The sequence below is a fragment of the Lampetra planeri genome, chromosome 27 (genome assembly GCF_965212315.1).
Source record: "Lampetra planeri chromosome 27, kcLamPlan1.2.h2, whole genome shotgun sequence".
Lineage (NCBI taxonomy): Eukaryota > Metazoa > Chordata > Hyperoartia > Petromyzontiformes > Petromyzontidae > Lampetra > Lampetra planeri.
Genome location: NC_136133.1, coordinates 9,150,213 through 9,176,692, shown reverse-complemented (window position 1 = coordinate 9,176,692; position 26,480 = coordinate 9,150,213). Strand labels below are relative to the sequence as shown.

The following is a 26,480-nucleotide window of genomic DNA, read 5'->3' as shown; positions in this document are numbered from 1 at the left end:
CAGGTAAACAGGAAATCGATATCAGGGCAACTTCAACGGCAGTACCAAAACTTGAAACTGATGTCAGGTTTGGGACAACAAGAGCAGCCAAACAGGAAACTGACATCAAGGCAACTCCAACACCAGCACTAAAACATGAAAATGATGTCAGGTTTGGGCCAACAATAGTAGCCAAACAGGAAATTGACATCGAGGCAGCTCCAACAACAGAACCAAAACATGAAAGTGACGTCAGGTTTGTGCCAACAAGAGTAACCAAACAAGAAATCGACAGCAGCGCAACACCAACAACAGCACCAAAAAAACATGGAAGTGATGTGAGGTTTGTGCCGACAAGAGCAGCCAAAGAGGAATTTGACATCAGGGCAACCCCAACAACAGCACCAAAACGTGCAAGTAACATAAGGTTTGTGCCAACAAGAGCAGGCAAACGGGAGATCGACATCAAGGCAACTCCAACAATAGCACCAAAACATGGAAGTGATGTCAGGTTTGGGCCAACAAGGGCAGCCCAAGAGGAATTCGACATCAGGGCAACTCCAGCAATACTGCCAATACGTGGAAGTGACATCAGTTTTATGCCAACAAAAGAAGCTAAAGAGGAAATCGACAACAGGACAACTCCAGCAACAGCGCCAAAACGTGGAAGTGACGTCAGGTTTGCGCCAACAACAGAAGCTAAACAAGTAATTGACATCAGCGCAACTCCAACAACATCACCAAAACATGGAACTGATGTCAGCCTTGTGCCAACGAGGGCAGGCAAACAGGATATCGACATCAGCGCAACTTCAACAAGAGCACTAAAACATGGAAGTCATGTCAGGTTTGTGCCGACGAGAGCAGCCCAAGAGGAATTCGACATCAGAGCAACTCCAGCAACACTGCCAAAACGTGGAAGTGATGTCAGGTTTATGCCAACAAAAGAAGCTAAACATGAAATCGACATCAGGGCAACTCCAACAACATCACCAAAACATGGAAGTGACATCAAGGCAACTCTCGCAACAGCACCAGCACGTGAAAGTGATGTCTGGTTTGTGCCGAAAAAAGTAGCCAAACAGGAATTCGACATCAGGGCAACGCCAACAACAGCACCGATATCTGACGGTGACATCAGCTTAGTTGTTGTACCAGTATTGACGGCATCCAGGGAAGAAACAATAAAAAAAGAACAAAATTATTCTGCACCAACTACGCAAGCAGAAGTCACAAGCACACGAGATGTGAATTCACCTGGGAAAGTCGATGAGACCGAAGAAAGAGGAAAACACAAATATAATGACATGAACTACAACAAATATTCCAGATTGCCTTTTGTGTATGAAAAAATATCAGTCGCTAATGTCCCTGGTGTTCACAGTTCAACAAATGCACGTGATTTGGTTGATTTTAGTCACAATGAGAGTAAAGATGACGTCACACATGATGCCAAAACAAAGAGTCAAGAAGAACCAGGAAGTGCACGTGAGAAAGAACAAGGAGGCTCAAAAAAGAAAATTGGCACAGGATCGCAGGAAGAAAAGGAGGACGAAAAAATAAAGCTCAAACACGACAAGCACAAGAGAAAAGAGGAATCGCGGACTGAAGAGTCACGTGAGATTAACAATGTAAAAGACAAAAAGATCAAGGGAAGTGGGAAACTCGGAGACAGCAACATAAACCTTAGTGAAGTAAGTTTGGAGGACAGAAAAAACAATGAAGCCAAACAAAGTGGTATGAGCTCTAAAGAGCAAGAAACGAGGCCCACAAATGTGCAGGATGGCAATGGAAAAGAAAGGGATCATGGTAAAGAAGACACAAAAATCACAGTTGGGAGAGGAGGCAAATCAGAAGGAGATGAGCAGAGTAGTCGGGATAAGAAGGGAAGTCAAGCAAACAGGCATGCTAATAAAACGAGTAAAGAGATGGAACATGAAGAAGCAAAAAAGGGAAAGAAGAAACAAATAATGAAAGGTGCTGGTGATAGTCATGACACTGAAGATAAAATTAACAAACTTGATGAATTCGTAAATAAACCAAAAAAAGGAGTGAATATACATGACAGCCGGGGTCAGATTGGTAATAAACAAGAGAGTAAAGAAATAGGTCCTAAACAAAGTGAAGGGAAGACAGAAAAAGACCGCAGAAAGAAGGAGAAAACTAAAGATAAAAAGGGAAAGAAATCTGAGCAAGGGAGTGGAGATCACCACGGTGCTGATGTTGAGTCCAGTAGGGAAGGGAACAACATTGAAAAGTTAACTGACATAAGAGTTAACATAGAAACTGAGCATAATAATGTAATCAAAGGTAAACAAGAACATCATATAAAATATAGAGATGATGGAATGGTTAAAGATATGGGAGGCAATACAACAAATAATAAAAATAAGATTAATGGGAAGAATGTAAATGAAGGAATTAGAGATGATAAGGAGAGTGCAAAAGAAGAAGAAGACCACCCAAATCGAGGAGTTATTCTGGAATCTTTAGGTTACAGTTCCCAAGAAGACAACAGAGAGATAAATTGGCGTGAAAAGATGGGTAATAAAGAAGCAGGAAGAAAAAAAACGGAGACTACTAAAAAGCAGAGAGGCAACACAGAGGGAAGAGGGAGTCAACATGGTCGAGGAAGTGAAGTGAAAACCAAAAGTGAAGAAAGTACGCATGGTGGTGATGAACAAGAAAACAGTGAGCAGGATAGACTGGTTGACTTTGAAACTGTGGATAATGATTGGGTTGCACATGAAAAAGAAAGTCATGAAAGCTATAGGGAAGATGGGACAAGCAAGAGGAGGAGGAAGAAGACGAAACATGGCAAGGAAGTAAATGAATGGATTGGAGATGGTGATGAGAGTGAAAACAAATCAAACAAGGACACTAAAGTTGTCACTGGAGAGAAAGACAAAGAGCAAGACGACACCAAGGGAGACAAATCAAAGGAGCGAACTAAAGTTGGCAGCGGACAGAAAGACGAAGAGCATCCGAACACCAAAGAGGACAAATCAAACACAGACACTAAAGTTGTCACCGGAGAAGTAGACAAAGAGCAAGATGACATCAATGAAGAGAAATCAAACAAGGACACCAAAGTTGCCAATCCAGAGAAAGACAAAAAGCAAGAGAAAACCAAGGAAGACACATCAAAGGAGGGCACTAAAGTTGTTACTGGAGAGAAAGACAAAGATCAAGGAAACACCAATGAAGAGAAATCGAACAAGGACATTAAAGTTGCCACTCCAGAGAAAGACAAAAAGCAAGATGACACCAAGGAAGACACATCAAACAAGGGCACTAAAGTTGTTACTGGAAAGAAAGACAAAGATCATGGAAGCACCAGTGAGGAAAATTCAAACAAGGGCACTGAAGTTGCCAGCGGACAGAAAGACGAAGAGCAAGCGAACACCAAAGAGGACAAACCAAACAAAGGCAATAAAGTTGTCACCGGAGAAGGAGACAAAGAGCAAGATGATATCAATGAAGACAAATCAAACAAGGACACCAAAGTTTCCAATCAAGAGAAAGACAAAAAGCAAGGGAAAACCAAGGAGGACAAATCAAAGGAGGGCACTAAAGTTGTCACTGGAGAGAAAGACAAAGATCAAGGAAACACCAATGAAGAGAAATCAAACAAGGACATTGAAGTTGCCACTCCAGAGGAAAACAAAAAGCAAGATGACACCAAGGAAGACACATCAAACAAGGACACTGAAGTTCTTACTGGAGAGAAAGACAAAGATCAAGGAAATACCAATGAAGATAAATCAAACAAGGACATTAAAGTTGCCACTCCAGAGAAAGACAAAAAGCAAGAGAAAACCAAGGACGACACATCAAAGGAGGGCACTAAAGTTGTTACTGGAGAGAAAGACAAAGATCAAGGAAACACCAATGAAGAGAAATCAAACAAGGGCACTGAAGTTGCCAGCGGACAGAAAGACGACGAGCAAGCGAACACCAAAGAGGACAAACCAAACAAAGGCACTAAAGTGGCCCCTGAAGAAGGAGACAAAGAGCAAGATGACATCAATGAAGACAAATCAAACAAGGACACCAAAGTTGCCAATCCAGAGAAAGACAAAAAGAAAGAAAAAAACAAAGAAGACACATCAAAGGAGGGCACTAAAGTTGTTACTGGAGAGAAAGACAAAGATCAAGGAAACACCAATGAAGAGAAATCGAACAAGGACATTAAAGTTGCCACTCCAGAGAAAGACAAAAAGCAAGATGACACCAAGGAAGACCCATCAAACAAGGACACTAAAGTTGTTACTGGAGAAAAAGACAAAGATCAAGGAAACACCAATGAAGAAAAATCAAACAAGGGCACTGAAGTTGCCAGCGGACAGAAAGACGACGAGCAAGCGAACACCAAAGAGGACAAACCAAACAAAGGCACTAAAGTGGCCCCTGAAGAAGGAGACAAAGAGCAAGATGACATCAATGAAGACAAATCAAACAAGGACACCAAAGTTGCCAATCCAGAGAAAGACAAAAAGAAAGAAAAAACCAAGGAAGACACATCAAAGGAGGGCACTAAAGTTACTACTGCAGAAAAAGACAAAGATCAAGGAGACACCAATGAAGAGAAATCGAACAAGGACATTAAAGTTGCCACTCCAGAGAAAGACAAAAAGCAAGATGACACCAAGGAAGACACATCAAACAAGGGCACTAAAGTTGTTACTGGAAAGAAAGACAAAGATCATGGAAGCACCAGTGAGGAAAATTCAAACAAGGACACTGAAGTTGCCAGCGGACAGAAAGACGAAGAGCAAGCGAACACCAAAGAGGACAAACCAAACAAAGGCAATCAAGTTGTCACCGGAGAAGGAGACAAAGAGCAAGATGATATCAATGAAGACAAATCAAACAAGGACACCAAAGTTTCCAATCAAGAGAAAGACAAAAAGCAAGGGAAAACCAAGGAGGACAAATCAAACAACGGCACTAAAGTTGTTACTGGAGAGAAAGACAAAGATCAAGGAAACACCAATGAAGAGAAATCAAACAAGGACATTGAAGTTGCCACACCAGAGAAAGACAAAAAGCAAGAGAAACCCAAGGAAGACACATCAAAGGAGCGCACTAAAGTTGTTACTGGAGAGAAAGACAAAGATCAAGGAAACACCAATGAAAATAAATCAAACAAGGACATTAAGGTTGCCACTCCAGAGAAAGACAAAAAGCAAGTTGACACCAAGGAAGACACATCAAAGGAGGGCACTAAAGTTGTTACTGGAGAGACAAACAAGGAACAAGGAAACACCAATGAAGAGAAATCAAACAAAGACATTAAAGTTGGCACTCCAGAGAAAGACAAAAAGCAAGTGAAATCCAAGGAAGAAACATCAAAGGAGGGCACTAAAGTTGTTACTGGAGAGAAAGACAAAGATCAAGGAAACACCAATGAGGGGAAATCAAACCAGGACATTAAAGTTGCAACTCCAGAGAAAGACAAAAAACAAGATGACACCAAGGAATACACATCAAACAAGGGCACTAAAGTTGTTACTGGAGAGAAAGACAAACAGCAAGCGAACAGCAAGGAGGAAAAATCAAACAAGGACACTAAAGTTGGCAGCGAACAGAAAGAAAAAGAGCAAGCGAACACCAAAGAGGATAAATCCAACAAAGGCACTAAAGTTGTTACTAGCGAAAAAGACAAAGAGCAAGGGACGACCAAGGAGGTCGAAACAAATAAGGGCACTAAAGTTGCCACCGCAGAGAAAGACAAAAAGAATGAGAAGACCAAGGAGGACAAATCAAACAAGGACACTAACGTTGCCACTGGAGAGAAATACAAAGAGCAAGATGACACCAAGGAAGACACATCAAAGGAGGGCACTAAAGGTGCCACTCCAGAAAATGACAAAGTGCAAGGGAAGACCAATGAAGAGGAATCAAACAAGGACACAAAAGTTGCCAGCGGACAGAAAGACGAAGAGCAAGCGAACACCAAAGAGGACAAACCAAACAAAGGCACTAAAGTGGCCCCTGAAGAAGGAGACAAAGAGCAAGATGACATCAATGAAGACAAATCAAACAAGGACACCAAAGTTGCCAATCCAGAGAAAGACAAAAAGAAAGAAAAAACCAAGGAAGACACATCAAAGGAGGGCACTAAAGTTGTTACTGGAAAGACAGACACAGATCAAGGAAACACCAATGAAGAGAAATCAAACAAGGACATTAAAGTTGGCAGGCCAGAGAAAGACAAACAGCAAGAGAAAACCAAGGAAGACACATCAAAGGAGGGCACTAAAGTTGTTACTGGAAAGAAAGACACAGATCAAGGAAACACCAATGAAGAGAAATCAAACAAGGACACCAAAGTTGCCAATCCAGAGAAAGACAAAAAGCAAGAGAAAACCAAGGAAGAAACATCAAAGGAGGACACTAAAGTTCTTACTGGAGAGAAAGACAAAGATCAAGGAAACACCAATGAGGAGAAATCAAACAAGGACATTAAAGTTGCCATTCCAGAGAAAGACAAAAAGCAAGATGACACCAAGGAAGACACATCAAGCAAGAGCACTAAAGTTGTTACTGGAGAGAATTACAAACAGCAAGCGAACAACGAGGAGGAAAAATCAAACAAGGACACTAAAGTTGGCAGCGAACAGAAAGAAAAACAGCAAGCGAACACCAAAGAGGACAAATCCAACAAAGGCACTAAAGTTGTTACTGGCGAAAAAGACAAAGAGCAAGGGAAGACCAAGGAGGTCGAAACAAATAAGGGCACTAAAGTTGCCACCGCAGAGAAAGACAAAAAGAATGAGAAGACCAAGGAGGACAAATCAAACAAGGACACTAACGTTGCCACTGGAGAGAAATACAAAGAGCAAGATGACACCAAGGAAGACACATCAAAGGAGGGCACTAAAGGTGCCACTCCAGAGAATGACAAAGTGCAAGGGAAGACCAATGAAGAGAAATCAAACAAGGACATTAAAGTTGCCACTGCAGAGAAAGACAAGAAGCAAGATGGCATCAAGGAAGACAAATCAAACAAGGACACTAAAGTTGTCACAGGAGAGAAAGACAAAGAGCAAGCGACCAGCAAGGAAGAAACATCAAAGGAGGGAACTAAAGTTGGCAGCGTACAGAAAGACAAAGAGCAAGCGAACACCAAAGAGGACAAACCAAACAAAGGCACTAAAGATGTCACCGGAGAAGGAGACAAAGATCAAGGAGACACCAATGAAGAGAAATCAAACAAGGACATTAAGGTTGCCACTCCAGAGAAAGACAAAAAGCAAGATGACACCAAGAAAGACACATCAAACAAGGGCACTAAAGTGGTTACTGGAGAGAAAGACAAAGATCAAGGAGACACCAATGAAGGGAAATCGAACAAGGACATTAAGGTTGCCACTCCAGAGAAAGACAAAAAGCAAGATGACACCAAGAAAGACACATCAAACAAGGGCACTAAAGTTGTTACTGGAGAGAAAGACACAGATCAAGGAAACACCAATGAAGAGAAATCAAACAAGGACATTAAAGTTGCCACTCCAGAGAAAGACAAAAAGCAAGAGAAAACCAAGGAAGACACATCAAAGGAGGGCACTAAAGTTGTTACTGGAGAGAAAGACAAACAGCAAGCGAACAGCAAGGAGGAAAAATCAAACAAGGACACTAAAGTTGGCAGCGAACAGAACGAAAAAGAGCAAGCGAACACCAAAGAGGACAAATCCAACAAAGGCACTAAAGTTGTTACTGGCGAAAAAGACAAAAAGCAAGGGACGACCAAGGAGGTCGAAACAAATAAGGGCATTAAAGTTGTCACCGCAGAGAAAGACAAAAAGAATGAGAAGACCAAGGAGGACAAATCAAACAAGGACACTAACGTTGCCACTGGAGAGGAATACCAAGAGCAAGATGACACCAAGGAAGACACATCAAAGGAGGGCTCTAAAGGTGCCACTCCAGAGAACGACAAAGTGCAAGGGAAGACCAATGAAGAGAAATCAAACAAGGACATTAAAGTTGCCACTCCAGAGAAAGACAAGAAGCAAGATGACATCAAGGAAGACAAATCAAGCAAGGACACTAAAGTTGTCACTGGAGAGAAAGACAAAAAGCAAGACGACACCAAGGGAGACAAATCAAAGGAGGGAACTAAAGTTGGCAGCGTACAGAAAGTCAAAGAGCAAGCGAACACCAAAGAGGACAAACCAAACAAAGGCAATAAAGATGTCACCGGAGAAGGAGACAAAGATCACGGAGACACCAATGAAGAGAAATCAAACAAGGACATTAAAGTTGCCACTCCAGAGAAATACAAAAAGCAAGAGAAAACCAAGGAAGACACATCAAACAAGGGCACTAACGTTGTTACTAGAGAGAAAGACAAACAGCAAGCGAACAGCAAGGAGGAAAAATCAAACAAGGACACTAAAGTTGCCAGTGAACAGATAGAAAAAGAGCAAGCGAACACCAAAGAGGACAAACCAAACAAGGACACTAAAGTTGTCACTCCAGAAAAAGACAAAAAGTATGAGAAGACCAAGGAGGGAAAATCAAACAAGGACACTAAAGTTGCCAGCGAACAGAAAGAAAAAGAGCAAGCCAACACCAAAGAGGACAAATCCAACAAGGACACTAAAGTTGTTACTGGCAAAAAAGACAAAGAGCAAGGGAAGACCAAGGAGGTCGAAACAAACAAGGGCACTAAAGTTGCCACCGCAGAGAAAGACAAAAAGAATGAGAAGACCAAGGAGGAAAAATCAAACAAGGACACTAAAGTTGCCACTGGAGAGAAAGACAAAACTGTGGATAATGATTGGGTTGCACGTGAAAAAGGAAGTCATAAAAGATATAGGGAAGATGGGACAAGCAAGAGGAGGAGGAAGAAGACGAAACATGGCAAGGTAGTAAATGAATGGATTGGAGATGGTGATGAGAGTGAAGAAGATGCCTATGCAGATCATGATGACACAAAACTGATAATTATTTTGAAATCTCATAGTTCCGAGGAAGACAGCAAAGAGAGACATAGGCACAACAAGGTGGAGAGCAAAGAATCAAAAAGAAAAAAATATAATGAAAGTAAAAAGCAGAGAGTGAAGACAGAAGGAAGGAGGGTTGAACATCAATTGAGAAGTGCAGGTTCTATCAAGAGTGAAACCATTATACGTGATGGGGATGAATATGAAGAAGGCAGTGAGCAAGAAGGGGTTCATTTTGAAACTGTAGATGAAGTTGTCACCACGGATAAAAAGCAAAAGTACACCAAGGATGGCAAATCAAACAAGGGCACTAAAGTTGTCACTGGAGAAAACGAGAAGGAGCAAGACAACACCAAGGGAGACAAATCAAAGAAGGGCACTAAAGTTGCCACCGGAGAGAAAGAAAAAGAGAAAGTGAAAACCAAAGAAGACAAATCAAACAAGGGCACTAAAGTTGCCATTGGAGAGAAAGACAAAAAACAAGATGACACCAAGGAAGACACATCAAAGGCGGGCACTAAAATTGTTACTGGAGAGAAAGACAAAAAGAATGAGAAGACCAAGGAAAACAAATCAAACAAGGACACTAAAGTTGTCACCGGAGAAAAAGAAAAAGAACAAGATGACACCAAGGAGGATAAATCAAACAAGGGCACTAAAGTTGCCACTGGAGAGAAAGACAAAAAGCAAGATGACACCAAGGAAGACACATCAAAGGAGGGCACTGAAGTTGCTACTGGAGAGACAGAAAAAGATCAAAACGAAACTAAGGAAGACACATCGAAGGAGGGCGCTAAAGTTGCCAGTGGTCAGAAAGACAAAGTGCAAGGGAAGACCAAAGAGGACAAATCAAACAAGGGCCCTAAATTTGCCACTGGAGAGAAATACAAAGAGCAAGCGAACAGCAAGGAGGAAAAATCAAATAAGGACACTAGAGATGCCACTCCAGAGAAAGGCAAAACGCAAGATGACACCAAGGAGGACAAGTCACACAAGGGTACTAAAGTTGTTACTGGAGAGAAAGACAAATATCAAGGAAACACAAACGAAGATAAATCTAACAAGGACACTAAAGTTGTCACTGGAGAGAAAGGCAAAAAAAATGAGAAGACCAAGGAGGACAAATCAAACAAAGGCACTAAAGTTGTCACTGGAGAGAAAGAAAAAGATCAAGACGACACTAAAGATGACAAATCAAACAAGGACACTAAAGTTGTCACCGGAGAAGGAGACAAAAAGCAAGCGAAGAGCAAGGAGAAAAAATCAAACAAGGACACTAAAGTTGCCACTGGAGAGAAATACAAAGAGCAAGATGACACCAAGGAAGACACATCAAAGGAGGGCACTAAAGTTGCCACTGGTCAGAAAGACGAAGGGCAAGAGGACACCAAAGAGGACAAATCAAACAAGGGCACTAAAGTTACCACCGAAGCGAAATACAAAGAGCAAGATGACACCAAGAAGGACAAATCAAAGAAGGGCACTGAAGTTGCCACCGGTGAGAAAGACAAAGAACAAGACGACACCAAAGAAGACAAATCAAACAAGGACACTAAAGTTTCCACTGGAGAGAAATACAAAGAGCAAGCCAACAGCAAGGAGGAAAAATCAAATAAGGACACTAAAGTTGCCACTCCAGAGAAAGACAAAACACAATATGACACCAAGGAGGACAAATCACACAAGGGTACTAAAGTTGTTAATGGAGAGAAAGACAAAGATCAAGGAAACACCAATGAAGCGAAATCAAACAAGGACACTAAAGTTGTCACTGGAGAGAAAGACAAAAAGAATGAGAAGACGAAGGAGGAAAAATCAAACAAGGACACTAAAGTTGTCACTGGAGAGAAAGAAAAAGATCAAGATGACACTAAAGATGACAAATCAAACAAGGACACTAAAGTTGTCACCAAAGAAGGAGACAAAAAGCAAGCGAACAGCAAGGAGGAAGAATCAAACAAGGACACTAAAGTTGTCAGCGGACAGAAAGAAAAAGAGCAAGAGAACATCAAAGAGGACAAATCCAACAAGGACACTAAAGTTGTCACTGGCGAAAAAGACAAAAAGAATGAGAAGACCAAGGAGGAGAGATCAAACAAGGACATTAAAGTTGTCAGCGGAGAGAAAGACAAAAAGCAAGATGACACCAAAGAGGACAAACCAAACAAAGGCACTAAAGTTGTCACTGGAGAGAAAGAAAAAGATCAAGACGAAACTAAGGAAGACACATCGAATGATGTCACTAAAGTTGCCAGTGGTCAGAAATACAAAGTGCAAGGAAAGACCAAAGAGGACAAATCAAACAAGGGCCCTAAATTTGCCACTGGAGAGAAATACAAAGAGCAAGCGAACAGCAAGGAGGACACATCAAACGAGGACACTAGAGTTGCCACTCCAGAGAAAGACAAAACGCAAGATGACACCAAGGAGGACAAGTCACACAAGGGTACTAAAGTTGTTACTGGAGAGAAAGACAAATATCAAGGAAACACAAATGAAGATAAATCTAACAAGGACACTAAAGTTGTCACTGGAGAGAAAGGCAAAGAAAATGAGAAGACCAAGGAGGACAAATCAAACAAAGGTACTAAAGTTGTCACTGGAGAGAAAGAAAAAGATCAAGACGACACTAAAGATGACAAATCAAAGGAGGGCACTAAAGTTGCCACTGGTCAGAAAGACGAAGGGCAAGAGGACACCAAAGAGGACAAATCAAACAAGGGCACTAAAGTTACCACCGAAGCGAAATACAAAGAGCAAGATGACACCAAGAAGGACAAATCAAAGAAGGGCACTGAAGTTGCCACCGGTGAGAAAGACAAAGAACAAGACGACACCAAAGAAGACAAATCAAACAAGGACACTAAAGTTTCCACTGGAGAGAAATACAAAGAGCAAGCCAACAGCAAGGAGGAAAAATCAAATAAGGACACTAAAGTTGCCACTCCAGAGAAAGACAAAACACAATATGACACCAAGGAGGACAAATCACACAAGGGTACTAAAGTTGTTAATGGAGAGAAAGACAAAGATCAAGGAAACACCAATGAAGCGAAATCAAACAAGGACACTAAAGTTGTCACTGGAGAGAAAGACAAAAAGAATGAGAAGACGAAGGAGGAAAAATCAAACAAGGACACTAAAGTTGTCACTGGAGAGAAAGAAAAAGATCAAGATGACACTAAAGATGACAAATCAAACAAGGACACTAAAGTTGTCACCAAAGAAGGAGACAAAAAGCAAGCGAACAGCAAGGAGGAAGAATCAAACAAGGACACTAAAGTTGTCAGCGGACAGAAAGAAAAAGAGCAAGAGAACATCAAAGAGGACAAATCCAACAAGGACACTAAAGTTGTCACTGGCGAAAAAGACAAAAAGAATGAGAAGACCAAGGAGGAGAGATCAAACAAGGACATTAAAGTTGTCAGCGGAGAGAAAGACAAAAAGCAAGATGACACCAAAGAGGACAAACCAAACAAAGGCACTAAAGTTGTCACTGGAGAGAAAGAAAAAGATCAAGACGAAACTAAGGAAGACACATCGAATGATGTCACTAAAGTTGCCAGTGGTCAGAAATACAAAGTGCAAGGAAAGACCAAAGAGGACAAATCAAACAAGGGCCCTAAATTTGCCACTGGAGAGAAATACAAAGAGCAAGCGAACAGCAAGGAGGACACATCAAACGAGGACACTAGAGTTGCCACTCCAGAGAAAGACAAAACGCAAGATGACACCAAGGAGGACAAGTCACACAAGGGTACTAAAGTTGTTACTGGAGAGAAAGACAAATATCAAGGAAACACAAATGAAGATAAATCTAACAAGGACACTAAAGTTGTCACTGGAGAGAAAGGCAAAGAAAATGAGAAGACCAAGGAGGACAAATCAAACAAAGGTACTAAAGTTGTCACTGGAGAGAAAGAAAAAGATCAAGACGACACTAAAGATGACAAATCAAAGGAGCGCACTAAAGTTGCCACTGGTCAGAAAGACGAAGTGCAAGAGAACACCAAAGAGGACAAATCAAACAAGGACACTAAAGTTGTCACTGGAGAGCAAGACAAAAAGAATGAGAAGACCAATGAGGAAAAATCAGACAAGGACACTAAAGTTTCCACCGAAGCGAAATACAAAGAGCAAGATGACACCAAGAAGGACAAATCAAAGAAGGGCACTGAAGTTGCCACCGGTGAGAAAGACAAAGAACAAGACGACACCAAAAAAGACAAATCAAACAAGGACACTAAAGTTGCCAGCGGACAGAAAGAAAAAGAGCAAGAGAACACCAAAGAGGACAAATCAAACAAAGGCACTAAAGCTGTCACTGGAGAGAAATACAAAGAGCAAGCGAACAGCAAGGAGGAAAAATCAAACAAGGACACTAACCTTGCCACTCCAGAGAAAGACAAAACGCAAGATGACACCAAGGAGGACAAATCACACAAGGGTACTAAAGTTGTTAATGGAGAGAAAGACAAAGATCAAGGAAACACCAATGGAGAGAAATCAAACAAGGACACTAAAGTTGTCACTGGAGAGAAAGACAAAAAGAATGAGAAGACCAAGGAGGAGAAATCAAACAATGACATTAAAGTTGCCAGCGGAGAGAAAGACAAAAAGCAAGATGACACCAAAGAGGACAAACCAAACAAAGGCACTAAAGTTGTCACTGGAGAGAAAGAAAAAGATCAAGACGACACTAAGGAAGACACATCGAAGGAGGGCACTAAAGTTGCCAGTGGTCAGAATGACAAAGTGCAAGGGAAGACCAAAGAGGACAAATCAAACAAGGGTCCTAAAGTTGCCACTGGAGAGAAATACAAAGAGCAAGCGAACAGCAAGGAGGAAAAATCAAACAAGGACACTAAAGTTGCCACTCCAGAGAAAGGCAAAGAGAATGAGAAGACCAAGGAGGACAAATCAAACAAAGGCACTAAAGTGGACAACACAGAGAAAGACAAAGAACAAGACGACACCAAAGAAGACAAATCAAACAAGGACACTAACGTTGCCAACGGACAGAAAGAAAAAGAGCAAGAGAACACCAAAGAGGACAAATCAAACAAGGACATTAAAGTTGCCAGTGGAGAGAAAGACAAGAAGCAAGATGACACCAAGGAGGAAAAATCAAACAAGGACACTAAAGTTGCTACTCCAGAGAAAGACAAAAAGCAAGAGAAGACCAAGGAGGACATTTCAAACAAGGACACTAAAGTTGCCACCCGAGAGAAAGACAAACAGCAAGACACCAATAATGATGTCAAATCAAACAATGGCACTAACGTTGCTAACGGAGAGAAAGACAAAAAGCAAGAAAAATCCAAGGAGGAAAAATCAAACAAGAACACCAAAGTGGTCACTGTAGACAAAGAACAAGCAGAGGGCAAAGGCCCGAAGCAGATTCGGGTTGAAACATCTGGTACTGGCAAAAGTGATAGCAGCAGGAGTCAAAAGAAGGAGTTGCAGTGTGTCGGGTAGTTGGAGTAATAATTAGTACCAATCCTCCTCCCCACACTTTATTCCACCCGACTGTTGATCCATTATCGCAAAACAGGGTCGAGATTCGACCCCTGAATCAATTTTGTTTTCATCTTTTCGGCATAGATATTGGTCTCTAATGCCTGCTGGGGTCTTTTGTTCCCATTGCTTACAACATATAATCATAATAGTTGCTTACGACCATTTTTCATTCCACTGCTGAATGAACACCTGGCCGCGTTACTCACATCAGCTGTTTTACCACGACGCTAGTCAGTGCAGATCGGTGATTTCTCCACTTTGTATTTAACTTCGGAGAGGAAATGCATAAGCAGTGGTCATATTGGAACAAATGAAATGCAAGTTTCGTGTGTATTTGTGAAAAATAAAATGAAATGAAAGGACAACCCTGTTCAGATGTTTTCATTTGCGTTCTCATTCTTTTCGCGTCCATCCACCAAAGGCACACATCCTTTAGTCCTCGCAGTTTGCCTGTTGCAAAATCTTGCACAGGGCATTGGCCTTCTTCAAGCAGTGGGCAGACAAAGTGGTCTGTCGTCTCTCACCATGGTCGCAGGTCTCTTTTATTTGTGTTAAATGTCTTTTAGTAGTATCATTATTCAGGTGCACGAAATGGTTGTGGTAAAGTGGAGTGCATGTTTTCATGTTGGCAGAACGTTGGATTGCTGATGGTCACTTCATTCTATGAATGGTGGGTTCTGTTCGGGTTATTGATGTCCCCTGTTAATACTCTAAACAATTATGGAATTTAATATAAGAATAAGCTTTCCCCTTTTTTCAGGCAACAAAACAGGTGTTAAGATGTTAAAACACCAAACTTAAACCTTTTGCAAGGAATCGTGTCTGCATTAACCACAGATACCTGCGGTGAAAATACAAACAAAAAACATGTTCTGAAAATTATGGAAGTGACCAAACATCACAATGCATGATCCTCCTAAAAGAGTTTTGGGAATCAGTGAGGTTTTTCTTATGACTCGTATTATATTTGTTTTAGCATCGTTCATGTTGTTTCGTAGACTGCTTTTGTGTTCTTTTAAATCACTTTTCTTCCAATAAAAAGAGTAAGTGAAATGACGCAACGTATTGGAATTTAAACGGGCCAAGTAATTATTTGTATGGTTTGAGAGGTGTCTGCTTGGAATTACATTGAAAGAAAGATGAAAAAAGAGTCATGGATTACAGAACACACGCAATTTAGGTGCATCACAGTTAGCTCGTGAAAAGTGTGTGGACTTGGGCAGGGCACGTCAAATGATAAATGGGGATGGTGACCGCTGGTCGAGACTTAACCAAAACACCACCCACGTCTGACACCATGCCTTTTGTCCAGCAGTCGATCGAGAAAGGGGCTGCACAATTGTTGATTTGTTGTATTATTTGACGGTGATTATCGGAACAAATGCGCGAATTTGAAACCCAGTAAGGGACCATGCTGTAGACTGGCATATACTATTCGTCTCTTTATTCATACACTCGTGATGCGTATACAGGATCAGACGCTTAAGGGACAATAATAGGAACGGGACAAAGTAGGAATGAACATAGGATGCAGACAATAGAATATGGATAGTGGAAACGAGATAGCGTAAACTAGGCATATCATGAATACAAAATCGTAGAAATTTGGAAATATTTTCGACCGACAATCGTAACGCGACAGGCAGCACATTAACATACAAGGCAGATACAACGGAGATGCAAAAAAGCCAGCAAGAACGAACAACACAATCAATATACACAAGACGGTTGCAATGAGAAAGCATGTACCAGCCACGCAGTGCAAACCCAGATGGTACAAGCAAAACAGAAACAATCTAGACGCGCCACATGTTTAAGATAGAATACTATGCACGACTCAACAGCATCAAATCATCGAATCTTTCATGTCAGAATAGGCCGAATGGTTTTGGTCTCGGGCCTGTGTCTGCAGAGGCGTGATCAGCAATCGGCAGTTTGGTTTTACTACGCTGGAGGCCACAAGTTCACAATAATGTATCGTGAGTTATATTTACATTATTTTGGCGCGTTATTCGTGCAATTCACTGTTGACTTTGCTAAGGCATTGCTTGATTTCTCACTCAAATTTGACCAGAACACTGCCAAGCACGGCTGGCTTGGTACTGCCACTAGAGAGCACAAGGTTCGGCTGTCCATAATAATCGCATTTCATTGTAACCCTGTATATAGCTATACTCATATGAATGGCACTGCAGAATAACGAGGACAAAGGCGAAATAGATGCGGCATGCCGAACATTATTCCAGAGCAGTGTTCCTGACTCTTCCGGCTGAATGCAGCATTGACTATTGCACTATTTACTATTGCACTATTTACTATTGCACTATTTACTATTGTACTATTTACTATTGCACTATTTACTATTGCAATATTGACTATTGCACTATTTACTATTGTACTATTTACTATTGTACTATTTACTATTGCACTATTTACTATTGCAATATTGACTATTGCACTATTTACTATTGCACTATTTACTATTGCACTATTTACTATTGCAATTTTGACTATTGCACTATTTACTATTGCACTATTTACTATTGCACTATTTACTATTGCAATTTTGACTATTGCACTATTTACTATTGCACTATTTACTATTGCACTATTTACTATTGCACTATTTACTATTGCACTATTTACTATTGCACTATTTACTATTGCACTATGTATTGTCGACTACGCTATTCCCAGGTCACTCTTGCATGTACGAGATCTATCCTGATCTCTTAACTTCTTGCCTGGTTGAATATAAAATAAAGTGAAACGATGATTGAAAGTATCCAAGAATGCTTGCTGTAAGACAGACCCGCAGCGTAGAGGGGGCCTTGGGGGGACTGACCACCGCCCCCCCCACCAATAGCTGAAGGCTCAGCGCCCCCCCCCCTCCAAATTATATTTATATAAAGTCAAGAAATGTTGGTACGAAAATTAGTACAATTCAGGCATGGGTGTCGCAGCTTCTTTTAGCAGACACAGGAGGAACAGCTGGAGCATATTGCACGATTGACAAACGCTCGGTTGGCATTTGCTCGTGTAAGGGAGTCCACGTGAGTTGTCCTGAGCTCGGGAATTCCCTCTTCCAGTAACGAAAAAGACATAGAACTCTCATATAGCTTAACAGACTGTTGGGGCAAGTGCCGTTAACGAGCACCTAATGAAGGCCGACTCCGACAGACGAGAAGGTGGGTGGCCAGCACCACGCCCGACTTCCTTTGTCTGCCTAGTGGCGATGTTCACACACCAAACCAGGTACTAATTTGATGCTGAATCAACCTAGGGGAGGCTCAGGATCCGTTCAAATAATCGTCACTGGTGTTGGCCGTGAGCCGGAATCAAAGCGTGGCGACGGGTTCGTAGTGCAGCGCAGTAACACACACACAAAGTAACGCCCACTCCCACTAATACACACTCCCAGTAACGTCTACACAGTAACGAACACACATTAACGCACACTCCCAGTAACGCACACTCCCATTAACGCACACTCCCACTAACGCACACTCCCATTAACGCACCCCCATTAATGCAAACACAGTAACGCACACTCCCAGTAACGCACAACCCCGTAAGCTCGTTCTTCGGCCATTGCGCCTTTCTTTAATGATATATCTGGGCGTGGTCCCTTGTCCCTTGCGTGACCCCCACACACGCAATCCTGGCCGTGTCCCCGCCCGACCTCTACACTTTGATTACGTGACTTCACGTGAGCCACAACCCCCCACAACAAAATACAACAACTATGAAACAATCGATGTATTTAAACTGACCATTCGTCAAATTGAACCGTAAGCCCCTTTTTTGACGACCCGATGAAGGAACAGCCCTGGTCTTCTCACTGCTCCCACAACAACGAGAACAGCTTTCAACCGAGTTCCCACACCACCAATACGCAGTGGAAGAAGATGTGGTTTGGGCATTTCCTCCATCAATAGAACGATCGGGGACTCCGCCAGACTGCGAATGTGCTGGTGAGGAGGTGCAAGACAATCACTCGCTCACTTGGTCACTCACCCATCGCTTATTCACTCACTCTCCCATCGCTCACTCACTCACCCAGCGAATGCACTGGTGAGGAGGTGCAAGATAATATTCAACCTTCCCTATAATTCCCATACCTCGACCCTTCTCGCGCAACTGCAATGGCTCCATGTCTACGACTGCTGCCTGTTCAAATGCCTTACCCTGGCCTACAAATCCCTTCATGGACTTGCCCCACAATATCTTGCTACGTGCCTTCTCGCCCTCTACGTTCTCAATCCTTGCTCTCTCTCTGTCCCTCCGTTTCCTTGTGCTCAATCCACGCCCCACTTCACATTAAACAGTTACCTTCGCTCACGAGTTCTCGCTCCATACTCAGAACTCGCTTCTTTTCCCTCGCTCACCCTCCCCCCGCGACCCCCCCCCCCCCTTAATATCCGCCTCATAACCACCACCGTTATTTTTCCCTCTTAATATTCTCATTATATGGCTATCACTCATTCCTCATTCGTTCAATCCATTCATCATCATTTACTGTCATAAATTTTGCTTTCACCAAATTCACGCATCACAGATTTGCCCATTGCTTCTTCTCATCTATTTCGTTCACCCCATCCCCACCAATACATCAATATGTACCGTTGTTAATTATTTGTTAAAACGCCTTGCATGCGCTATATACATTTATTTAAGATAAGATAATGAGGCAAAATATCACTCGCTCGTTCGCTCACTCACCCATTGCTCACTCGCTCGCTCACCCATTGCGCACCCCTCCATCAATGAAATGATCAGGGACTCCGAAAGACTGCGGACGGGCTGGTGAGGAGGTTCAATATAATCAGGCAGAATATCACTCGCTCGATCACTCACCCATCGCTCACTCACTCGCTCACTCAAGCAGGCGTAATATCACTGGTGACTGCCCCAATAGAACGCGGCTGTTATGCTTGTGGAACAAAATAACTCCTCCACTCAGCTACCACTCCGGATGCTGCCATCGAATGGCTAAAACAACATTGAAAACCCCACAATCGTAACGCTGTTGCTTCTTTGTTCATACGCCATAAACAAAGAAAAGAGAAACAAAATATGAGAGTGAGACACCTCGACGCACCGTGAGGTTCACGCAGGGACGTGTCTGTTCAATTGGCCGAGTCGTTCAGGTTGAACAGATCGGCGTTCCGGTAGGTGGACGAGGAGACCCGGCAGGTGAAGATGAGCCGGAAGGCACCGCGGAAGGAACGGTTGAAGGAGGCGAAGAGCACGGGGTTTATGGCCGAGTTCACGTACGCGATCCAGTTGGCCACGTCCCAGCTCGTGGCGCTCGTCTGGTAGCCAATTATCGGGTCGATCACCGCCACGGAGCAATAGGGCAACCAGAAGAGCAGGAAGACTCCCATGATGATTCCGAGTGTCTTCGTGGCGTTGTGCTCTCGCTTCATCGCCGCCCACTGCTGGCGGGCGGAGGATGAGGAGGACTCGACACCGGGGACGTGCGCGCTGTTGGCGCGGATCTTGTGCGCCTGCTCGCGGGCAATGCGGAATATCTTGGCGTAGGAGGTGACCATGATGCAGAGCGGGATGAGGTAGGCGAAGAAGGCGTTCGTGAAGGCGAAGGCCATGTTGCCCACCACCGGGCACGCGTCCCGGCACGAGCCCCGCGCGATCACCTCCTCGATCCCGAGCACGGTCCAGCCGGAGAAGAACGGCAGCCCGTAGGCCAGTGTGGTGCTCCAGCAGACCACCAGCATCAGCGCCACCTTGATCACACAGCAGCACCAACAATAGAGGACGATGCACGGGGGGAGCGGGGTGGAGAGGTAACGTTTCTGCATCGATGTGAGTAGTGTGGGCGGGCACGCCGAGCTCGTTCCGACTCATTCCGCGTGCTTGGGGTGATCGACGAAGATCTCACAAGGTAAAGGCGCAGCTCTGTAATTGCTGGCTGATGACACTGCTGGCGGAAGAACCTTCTCCTCTAGACGGAGCTCTACACACTCCTCCCCCCCTCCTCTTAGAAGAGGTGGGAGTACCCACACTTTACCCAACCAGACGCGATCTGCCTAACGACTAACTATTGAGTACCCATATACAGTATACTGCTCGCTTGGATAGAATTTCGGGGGAGGGTTTCAACTACTGCGTCCGGAGATCAAATTGAACTGCGTAACTCTGATTTGCAAGTCCAGTGTGCTATCCATTAGATTATAATATGGCTATCCATTACATTGTGATGGATAGCCATATCGCGACAAACTAACCCTTTCGCTCACCAGATCTATCTACTGTCACATATTTTAAGGCAGTAGGCATTTTAAGGCACAAGCCACATTAGTGTGATTGTGGTCATGCAACCAAAATAATGGAGTTGAGAGCAAACCCATAGAGATGCATAGAGATACACAGAGACTCAAAGAGAAACATAGACACCCGTAGAGATACATGAGGACCCAAAAGGAAACAGTGACAAACCAAAGACCAGCCACAGTATTGACCATGCAAGCCATTTACTGGACCGCATAGTAAACCCATGAAGACGCTTAGATACACGAGGTACTGAGAGATACATATTGAACTACACAGCGAAACAGATAAACCCATAGAGACCCACCGAGATAGATGTAGACTCATACAAGTACATAGACACCCATAGAGACCCATAGATACGATAAAGTAAACCACTGCAGTCTGCGCTCATTCAGCGGAGGAGGAATTTCAAAACTACACGAACTCTCTCTCCCGAAGCCCTCTCGTCGTGACCAGCAGCAGAACCTCGGCATTGGTGTCCGTCTCCTGAACATCTAGCTGCTACTATCATCATTTTCTCCTTTCCCTGGCACCTCTGATTAGCACGGTTGGCTACGTATAGTGGTGCGAAATAAGTTCAAGATACATCACGCGCAAGAAAAGACTAGCGTAGAATCGAATAGCGTATCTCATGAGTTGCTGGAAATACCTTCGGCGGCCCGAGCCGCTTCGGGTATCGCAGCGGGTCGCTGATGGCGATGTAGCGGTCGATGGAAATGCAGCTGAGGTGGATGACGGACGACGACGTGAACGTGAAGTCGAACCACGTGTGCACCTTGCAGAAGAAGCTGCCGTAGAACCAGCAGCTGTAGACGGCGCGCATCATGCTGTAGGGCATCACCAGCAGGCCCACGAGCATGTCGGCGAGGGCGAGGGAGAGCGTGAAGGCGTTGGTGCGCGTCTGCAGTTGCCGGAAGTAGAGGATGGAGAGGACGATGAGCGAGTTTCCCACGACGGTGCAGGCGCTGAACGAGATGAGCACCACCAGAGCGAGAGTGCGCTGGGTCGCGGGCAGCCGAGGGCTCGAGCAGCTGAGGTTGTTGTACGAGTTGACGCAGAGCAGCCCAGGAGCCTCGACATCCGATTGGTTGTCCATGCTTGTCCTGAGATGTAACCAAAACATGTATACGTATTAGGGTAAGTACGTATGTGTATGTATGTGTGTTAGTGGTCGACTCAGCCTCGAATGAGTACCTGGTGCGGTGTGTAAATTACGCCGATAAGGAGACAAAGGCGGCCGGGTGGAGTATTGGCCTCCCACCCCCTCGTGCTTCGTGCCGGCCTTCATAGGTGCTCGCTAACATAACTTGCCCCAAACAATGTGTTAAAGTTATACGGGGGATCTTTGTTTTTGTTGAGGAGCGCGCTGTACTCTGAAACCGGCGACACGGCGACCCGAGTTAGATTTCCGCTGGACATCCCCTTGGTTTGAATCAAATGAGTACCTGGTGCGGTGTGTATATGGTGCTGGTCACCCACCCCCTTGTGTACCGTACCCACTTTCAAAGGTTCTTGCTTACAGTACTTGACCCAAAAGTCTGTGTTAAGGCTATATGGCGGATATTAGTCGTTGTTTTCCATTTGTCTTTTATGTATGTATGTTAATGTTTGCGCAGGGGCATCTGTATGTCTGACTGAATACCTGGTGATGAGTGTGAGTACTTGGCGATGTGTCTGGCTTAGTACCCATTGATATTATTCAAATATGAGCAGTATTAACGTGACTTCCATAGTAGGGACTGTGTTATGTCACCTTCTGGGGCTGCACTTGGGACACAAGGTGGTACAAATCTCAATGCGTCTTGGAAAATGTATGAAAATTTACTCACATTTTACCCCACCACACGCGACCTGCCAACTTTGTTTTTTTCCATTTACATACTGCTCTGCGGACAGAAAAGCGAGATTTTAAATAAACTTGCGCCGTAATTTCACCTGCCGCACCGGGAGATATGCATTGGGCTTCTTTGGTTGAAAATTGGTTTGTGAAGTTTGTGACTCGCGCGTGTGTGCCTCTGTCTGCCTTCATTGGTGCAAATAGCACCTAGGAGGGCCGGGCGGTAAACTAGGGGTTGGGTGGCCAGCACCACGCCCGGCCTCCTTTGTCTCCTCAGTGGCAATGTTTTCACACTGCACCAGGTACTTATTTGAAGCTGAGTCAACCGAGGAACGTCCCAGAACCGGTTCAGATAATCGTCAATGGCGTTGGCCGTGAGCGGGATTCGAACTTGAGTCGCTGGGTTTGTAGTGCAGCGCGCGAACAGCACTTCGCCCAAATATCTAAGGATATACATAGATTCTGACACTTTGCTGCGCCCATTTCAAGCCATTATGAACAGTTGCAGTTGGAGGCTTTCCCCCCTTTTCCATCCGCCTGATGACGACTGCTTGTGTTGCGATCGAAACGTCGTGAGTTTTTTATGATTAATTATTTTATTTATTTATAAAAAAAAATCTTCTTTTTTACTCATTATTTTCTATCTACGTGACTTTACCTAAAGAACGAAAGAACAAAGAATATATACATGGATGTTTGTATTTATCTTGTGCTGAACCACCAAAATGGGTGCTCGCTCACGGTACTTTCCCCAATAGTCTATGTAGGCGACTTGGGGACGGTCTATGAATGCATGTGTGTCTGCGCCATATTTGTTTGTGAGTATGTTCCTTTTTCATGTTCCGTTAGGTCGACTCAGCCTTAAATAGATACCTGGTACTTTGTGTAAGATTAACGATGGGGAGACAAATAGGGGTCAAGCCGACCCTAATAGGCACTCGCTAACACAGGGTTTCCCACACTCCAGTCCTCGCGACCCAATTTACTGCCCATTCAAATGCTAATTAACTTGTTCCACGCTACACGCACCGTATGATTATTAAATACGTTACACTGACGCGCTAAGCAATTAACACTGTGATCCGTGTGTCCAAGTGTTGTGTGTGTACACGTGTTCCTTTCCTGGCTACGGATAGAGTTGATATTCGAAGCCATCATGTGCCTCTCCTCGGTCGCCTCAGCCTTAAATGCGTGCGTGGGGGATTAGGGGTAATATTATCATCATGGGTAGGGCTATGGGTAGAGTTATAGGGTAGGTTAGCAGTAGTGTTAGGGGTAACATTAAGGGTAGGGTTATGGGTAGAATTATAGGTAGATTAACGTTAGGTTTAGGGGTAACTTTATGGTTATGGGTAAGGCTATTGATAGAGTTATAGGTACAGTGAGGGAAAAAAGTATTTGATCCCCTACTGATTTTGTACGTTTGCCCACTGACGAAGAAATGATCAGTCTATAATTTTAATGGGAGGTTTATTTGAACAGAGAGAGACAGAATAACAACAACATCCAGAAAAATGTATGTCAAAAATGTTATAAATTGATTTGCATTTTATTGAGGGAAATAAGTATTTGACCCCCTCTCAATCAGAAAGATTTCTGGTTCCCAGGTGTCTTTTATACAGGTAACGAGCTGAGATTTGGAGCACACTCTTAAAGGGAGTGCTCCTAATCTCAGCTTGTTACCTGTATAAAAGACACCTGTTCACAGAAGCAATCAATCAATCAGATTCCAAACTCTCCACCATGGCCAAGACCAAAGAGCTATCCAAGGATGTCAGGGACAAGATTGTAGACCTACACAAGGCTAGAATGGGCTACAAGACCATCGGCAAGCAGCCTGGTGAGAAGGTGACAACAGTTGGTGCGATTATTCTTAAATGGAAGAAACACAAAAGAACTGTCAATCACCCTCGGCCTGGGGCTCCATGCAAGATCTCACCTCGTGGAGTTGCAATGATCATGATAACGGTGAGGAAACCGCCCAGAACTACACGGGAGGATCTTGTCAATGATCTCAAGGTAGCTGGGACCATAGTCACCAAGAAAACAGTTGGTAACACACTACGCCGTGAAGGACTGAAATCCTGCAGCGCCCGCGAGGTCCCCCTGCTCAAAAAAGCAAATATACATGCCCCGTCTGAAGTTTTCCAATGAACATCTGAATGATTCAGAGGACAACTGGGTGAAAGTGTTGTGGTCAGATGAGACCAAAATGGAGCTCTTTGGCATCAACTCAACTCGCCGTGTTTGGAGGAGGAGGAATGCTGCCCATGACCCCAAGAACACCATCCCCACCGTCAAACATGGAGGTGGAAACATTATGCTTTGGGGGTGTTTTTCTGCTAAGGGGACAGGACAACTTCACCGCATCAAAGGGACGATGGACGGGGCCATGCACCGTCAAATCTTGGGTGAGAACCTCCTTCCCTCAGCCAGGGCATTGAAAATGGGTCGTGGATGGGTATTCCAGCATGACAATGACCCAAAACACACGGCCAAGGCAACAAAGGAGTGGCTCAAGAAGAAGCACATTAAGGTCCTGGAGTGGCTTAGCCAGTCTCCAGACCTTAATCCCATAGAAAATCTGTAGAGGGAGCTGAAGGTTCGAGTTGACAAACGTCAGCCTCGAAACCTTAATGACTTGGAGAAGATCTGCAAAGAGGAGTGGGACAAAATCCCTCCTGAGATGTGTGCAAACCTGGTGGCCAACTACAAGAAACGTCTGACCTCTGTGATTGCCAACAAGGGTTTTGCCACCAAGTACCAAGTCATGTTTTGCAGAGGGGTCAAATACTTATTTCCCTCATTAAAATGCAAATCAATTTATAACATTTTTGACATGCGTTTTTCTGGATTTTTTCGTTATTATTCTGTCTCTCACTGTTCAAATAAACCTACCATTAAAATTATAGACTGATCATTTCTTTGTCAGTGAGCAAACGTACAAAATCAGCAGGGGATCAAATACTTTTTTCTCTTACTGTAGGTTAGCGATAAGGTATGGGGTAACAGCACGGATATGTGTAGGGTTATGGGTCGGACTGTGGCTATGGTTAGGGCGAGGGCTATGGTTCGATGAAGTGCTCGGTCGAACACAAAGCACACCGTCCTGCGGTTCGAGCATCGAGGACAAAAATCGGTCTGGAATGTACAACACGAAGATGATGCCACTTTCACGAGAATACTACAAAGCAATAGCACTAGACATCGTTACATGTCTAGATCTTGAGTCCGTACAAACTATTAATCGATTGAACGAGGACAGACGGCAACGATTTATCACGAACGAGGTGGACAGCACAGACAGTACAGACAGAGCGTGCGAGTCTGTACCAACAAGGCGACCCAATCCTCAAGCAAGAACCTAGGCTCGAATCCAGGTGGCCGGCCGCCCCGTCTGTACGGTAGCCTGCTCAGGGTCTATGACACGACCATTATAAACCCCCCTCAGAGTCACACGGTCACCCACCATCCGTCACTCGTGCTCATATGTCAACACCTTCGAGGACGTTACGATCATTGAGTGGCATAACTCGTCCCTTGAGATCCGTATTGGAAACCCGGTCAACTCGCATCTCACCGTACGTCGCCCAATCGATTAGCACGGTTGGCCACGTAGACGGTGCGAAAGAAGTTAAACATGCGGTACATAATAGGTGAAACGGTAAAAGGCGCAGCCCTGCAATTGCTTTACTCGCGCCACTACTGGCCAAAGGACCTCCACCAGAGGGGAGCTCGAGAGAGAACCACTCTGGGGATATTTTTCTGGCGTCCACTTCGACACTGGCCATACTCCTCGGCAGTGGTGGAATTTATCAACGCTTTACCACACCACACACGACCCCCTGCCGATCGGCTGGACCTTGAGGCGAAGCAATTGAAACTTGCTCCATTGT

General features: G+C 43.9%; 1 protein-coding gene and 1 pseudogene across 1 annotated transcript; one reads left to right on the top strand and one right to left on the bottom strand.

Annotated features, from left to right (window-relative positions):
- The first annotated feature begins 875 nt into the window (after positions 1 to 875).
- Positions 876 to 14,818, top strand: LOC144728135 (uncharacterized). The gene has a single exon (XM_078607447.1). The coding sequence runs from the start codon at positions 915 to 917 to the stop codon at positions 14,409 to 14,411; it is 13,497 nt and encodes a 4,498-aa protein (XP_078463573.1). The 5' UTR covers positions 876 to 914; the 3' UTR covers positions 14,412 to 14,818.
- Positions 14,819 to 19,582: 4,764 nt separating this feature from the next.
- On the bottom strand, positions 19,583 to 21,843 carry LOC144727927 (trace amine-associated receptor 365 pseudogene; annotated as a pseudogene).
- Positions 21,844 to 26,480: the final 4,637 nt, after the last annotated feature.